This window comes from Pteropus vampyrus, unplaced genomic scaffold (genome assembly GCF_000151845.1).
Source record: "Pteropus vampyrus isolate Shadow unplaced genomic scaffold, Pvam_2.0 Scaffold263, whole genome shotgun sequence".
Taxonomy (NCBI): Eukaryota; Metazoa; Chordata; class Mammalia; order Chiroptera; family Pteropodidae; genus Pteropus; species Pteropus vampyrus.
The window spans coordinates 914,581-919,143 of NW_011889044.1; the positions used below are offsets into that span (position 1 = coordinate 914,581).

The 4,563-nt window shown below is 43.9% G+C and overlaps 1 protein-coding gene across 1 annotated transcript in view; it reads right to left on the bottom strand.

The window, feature by feature from the left end:
• KIAA1109 (KIAA1109 ortholog) overlaps window positions 1–4,563 on the bottom strand; it is a 146,012-nt gene that overhangs the window by 86,771 nt on the left and 54,678 nt on the right. The window contains exons 27-30 of the mRNA XM_023520429.1: window positions 3,663–4,562; window positions 1,428–1,498; window positions 730–903; window positions 112–232 (exon numbers count right to left, since the gene is read on the bottom strand). Coding sequence (XP_023376197.1) covers window positions 112–232; window positions 730–903; window positions 1,428–1,498; window positions 3,663–4,562 — 1,266 coding nt within the window. The remainder of the gene's footprint in view (window positions 1–111; window positions 233–729; window positions 904–1,427; window positions 1,499–3,662; window position 4,563) is intronic.

Below are 4,563 nucleotides of genomic sequence, written 5' to 3' on the forward strand. Positions count from 1 at the left end.
TTTAAACGACTAACAACCTTTTTAAAACATTCAAGTTTTTTTGAGTTTAGATACCGTGTACACATGAAGAATACTCAGTTTGCCACACTCTACGGAATAAAAGGTTCTTACGTTTTCTGAGAAGGTAGTCTTGCTGTTCTGCACAGCCGCCCTGAGGACTTTGGCGTGAAGATCGTCCACAATCGCGGCCGGGTGTCGGGTGCTAGCACAATGAACCATCGCTTCGATATACCTGAAGGAAGAGAAACAGTAAATGAAAAGTAAATATCGTTTAGTACGATGATCTAGTGTATCAACGCTGCTCCATTTACGTTCCAGTCTAGATTCTGGTCATACTGGTTTCACCTCCCTAGATAAACTAACTATAAGCTTCTAACAGGACAGAGAACCTATTCCTCCCCCTTTACTCCTCCATGAACAAGATAGTAAGAATATCAAACACAATAATTATTATTGGGTATCTGATCATTTTATGCTCATCAGCCCAAAAGCAAAAAATGGAAAATATAATGCAATATGATTATTATAATTCTGCAATATAATTATTTAGGCTGAAAAGTAACAAACGGTAACCAACTGAAACAGACCTTTTAAAACACACTTTCATTCTTGTTCAATCACAATAGGTATCGCAGGCCTTCTTCTCGAGCAACGTATGACATACACTAATCATCACAACACAGACATTCATTTTGAAATAATAGGTGTAGTCGCAGACAAAGGTAGCACCTGTCTAAGGCTTCAGCCACCAGGGGAGTCAGGACGACGTCCACAGTCCCCTTCACTTCCACGATGGCCGTGGTTCTGGTCTGAGAGACGGGCTGGTCCAGGGTCCACTCTTCCGTTAGCGTTTCGTCATCTGTGTTCTCGGCGGCTTTCCTTTCCAGAGGCGTGTACGGTGTGCTGGACAACGTAACAAGCAGAGTTGTGTTACGAAGACCAGAACGACAGAAGGTGGAGCTTTCTTAACACGAGCGACCAGTTACACCTACAAAGGCTTCCACCAAAAGTTTCACAGAACTGGACTAGAAAGTTTGTGTCCCAAATACTTTTCAAAGAGGACAAGGGAGGTACTAACATGCAAACTGATCAAAGATGGTTAATATATCGAATGAGCAAAACAAAATTTTGATATATTTACTTAATGGGGCTTTTCCAAAATATGAAAACTACAATTCGGAAGTCTTGTTAGCCCCGTTTTGATATGCCAGGTTATGGCCTGCACAGTATGCTGACAGAAATGCCACTAATTACTTATAAATGTAAGCGAAGCCACGACAGACAGCAGAATTGAATTATTGGCATAATTTATCCATAAAATAAGTCTACAGTCACGTAAAGAATATTACTTCTCAGAATAAAATCTACATATCTCATAATCAAAAAAGACAGACTTTAAACTTCAAAAGTATGTACTTTTTACTTACTTTGAAGTTGATCCTGAAAATTGCATTCCTCTGTCTAGTAAAGAATTAGCTGTGAGTCCCTGTTTGATAACCTAGAATAATATAAAGCATTACTTATAGCCTAGAATTTTAATATTATTCTCTAATTTCATGCTATAGACTGATTATTCGTGAAAGCTGATTACCATATTAATATGATTTTGACATATATAAATATCTGACAAACTGAGAAAATAGTCATTTGGCAATTTCATTTTGTTTATTCTGACAAGCGGCACAGCAGCTCTGGGAGGATTTGGCAGCGAGAGTAAAAGGCACGACAAAGCGTTAGAGCCAGTGCCACGAGTTCCTTTCAAATTGAGTTTCTAAGCTAAGTTTAGAGTCTCTTCCTAGCACAGTCGACTTGTAAGCGGAAAAGAATCCCACAGAAACATTACATTACAGGAAAAGCTAGATTGTATTTTGTATCACAAAAGTTAAATAAAATAAATGCACTTGAATAACCAAACTGAACCCTTTTAAATGACAGCCAGTTATTTAGATTTAATGGAGAAAAATAACTTTTTTTTACTCCCTATGCTTTATCTTTGAAGTTATCTAAAGATATGAATTCCTTGACTTATTTCCTCCAGACATTTGACCATCTAATCAAACTAGAAAGTTTTACTGAAAATACTAAAAGAATTCTAAGCTCCCAGGTACTCTGCACAGCAAGTACCATTCTATTTTACGTTGGAAAATTCCGATACCAACATTTTCACATGGAGTAAAGAGAACATTCTGAAATCTTAACATAAAAGCAATTCATCCTGGGCAAGAAGACAATGGGCACAAACTTAAAACCAAAACTCTGTAAATGTCACTGTTTCCTCTTCCTTCACACATATTACTCGTGTGTGCGCGCGTGTGTGTGTGTTATGTTACACGTGAGGATATATCGTCTGCGAGGATACTCAACTCCACTTATCGCTTTTGCATCATTACGCTAAGTCCAAGCACAGGCCGCTGCCACAGGCTCCTAAGTGATCACCCGCTTCCTCTCCTGCTTAATGACCATTCAATTCCACGTAGGAGCCAAAGTACATGAGACCGCATCGCACCTCTTAAAGCTCTCAGGAGTTTCCCAATGAAATTCAAAGAAAAATCTGACTGCTGATACCCGGGTCTGTAACCCTGGTTCCAGCCTCCAGCTCACCGGGAGCAAGGCCCTGGCAACTCACTCCACCTCGCACCCCATCGACTTCTTGCCCACCTTAGATCCCCAGCGAGGCTGAAGCTGTGCCCAGAACGTACTGCCCCAGTCTTCCCACCCTCAATCCGCCTCACCCTTTAAGTTCCAGGCTAAGTCTCGGCCAGACCTTCCATGTCACTCCGGTACCACTCCCCACTGTCCTCTATCCCAAGCCCCTCTGCTTATCTTCACGAGACTTCCGAGACTTCCGAACTCGTAATCAAATACTTATCTGTTTATCTATTAACTCTCTGTCTCAGCCCTAAACTCTAAGCTCCAGGCCCATCTCCCACATCAGTGAAGAGCAATGCTGGGCACGCAGTGGTACACGATTAAAATCTAAATTAAGAATACATTAACACTTAGACAGTTTAGGTGTGTGTGTGCGTGTACATGTGTAAGTGTGCACCACACAGATTCCCGAGCACTACTCATCAGACCCGTAAGACTTTATATGCTTAACTTTGGTCTCTAAAATCATAAAAATGTCTCTTATAAATATATAATTTTATAAAATAGTTTTCATATTGGCTATCATCACTACACTTAGTTTGACTTATTTTTAGCTTTCCTCAAAAAAGCTGTTTACAGAATACATTATAGAAGTGGACAACAACCCATTCATAGTAAATTATAAGACCTCAAATGTCAAATGAGTGAAAGCGGGTTTGCAAAGAGGCAGCTATGGGTTAGTAGAAAGGAAACCAACTATTAAAACCAATTTCTAAGACACCGAAAGTGTGAATTCACAGAGACTGGATGCCCATCTTAGAGCATAATGCAGAGACTATATGTTGATGGAGTAACACTGTGACAACCAAGTCTGAAACCAGTCCTCAATCTGACAGTCTTAAATATATACTATCCACCAATAATGGTGAGACCCTCTCTCCTACATGAAGCCATGACCTCAGAAACTCTCTCTCAGAAGGGCAGCTAAAATGACAGAGTAATTCTGAAAACACCATCTTCAAAATTGCACTCCTAAGTCCGCCCACCAGGGAGACGAGTGACGTGCTGTGTACCTTAAAAGCCGGGATGGACAGCTGCTCCAGGGACGAGGCACTCTCCTCGCTGGTCGGCGTGTCCAGGTCGAGGGGGCGATGCAGCGAGGACTTGGAGGTCCTTTTGTTGGTCGGGTGCTTCGCCGACCAGTTAATCACCTGGAACTGAGTGAGGTAGGTCTGGTAGCAGCTCATCGCCGGCTGCTGAGACGTCACCTGCTCGCTGTCTCCCGTTTTCTCGCATTCCACGGGGTACAGGTGCTCCACGACCTCCTCCCCTCCCACCGCGGACACAAAGGAGGCCTGGGAGGGGTGGGCTTTGAACGGCAGGGTCCGGGGGCCCTGCACGCTCTCCCCGTGGCCGCTCAGGGGCCCTTCCACACTGTGATATATGGAACCCCTACTGTAGTCGAGCTGCTGGGTTTGCTTTTTCTTCTTTTTCCTTCCTGGGTAAGTTCCAGGACCTTCGTCACTGCTAATGGGCTCGAACTCCTCAGCTGCAGAAAAGTAGGCCTCACTGTCAGCCATGGACATGCTGGAATCCATGGATCGATACTGGTGAAACGAATTGGAGTCCGCTGATGGTGTGTATGGAAATGAACCAAAACTTCTTCTCTGCTTCGGTGAGTCTAGAACATTCTCATCACTCCTGGAGACATCGCTACTAAACTGGACTCCAACCGTCGTCACAGGCTGCTTGTCCCCATAAAAGGCAGCGGTCAAGCTCTTGGTACTTCCAAGTCGGGTGGAACACACGGAGGCCTGTCGCTTCAAGGGGGACCTCAGGGGAGACTGGCCGACGGACTGGTCCTGAGCACTGGGGGACACGGGGCTGCTTCCAGGAATGTCCGCGGGGATGCTGCGACAGAAAGCGAGGCTGCAGCCACTGTGCATCGCAGCGCCTGCTCTAAGTACGAACGCC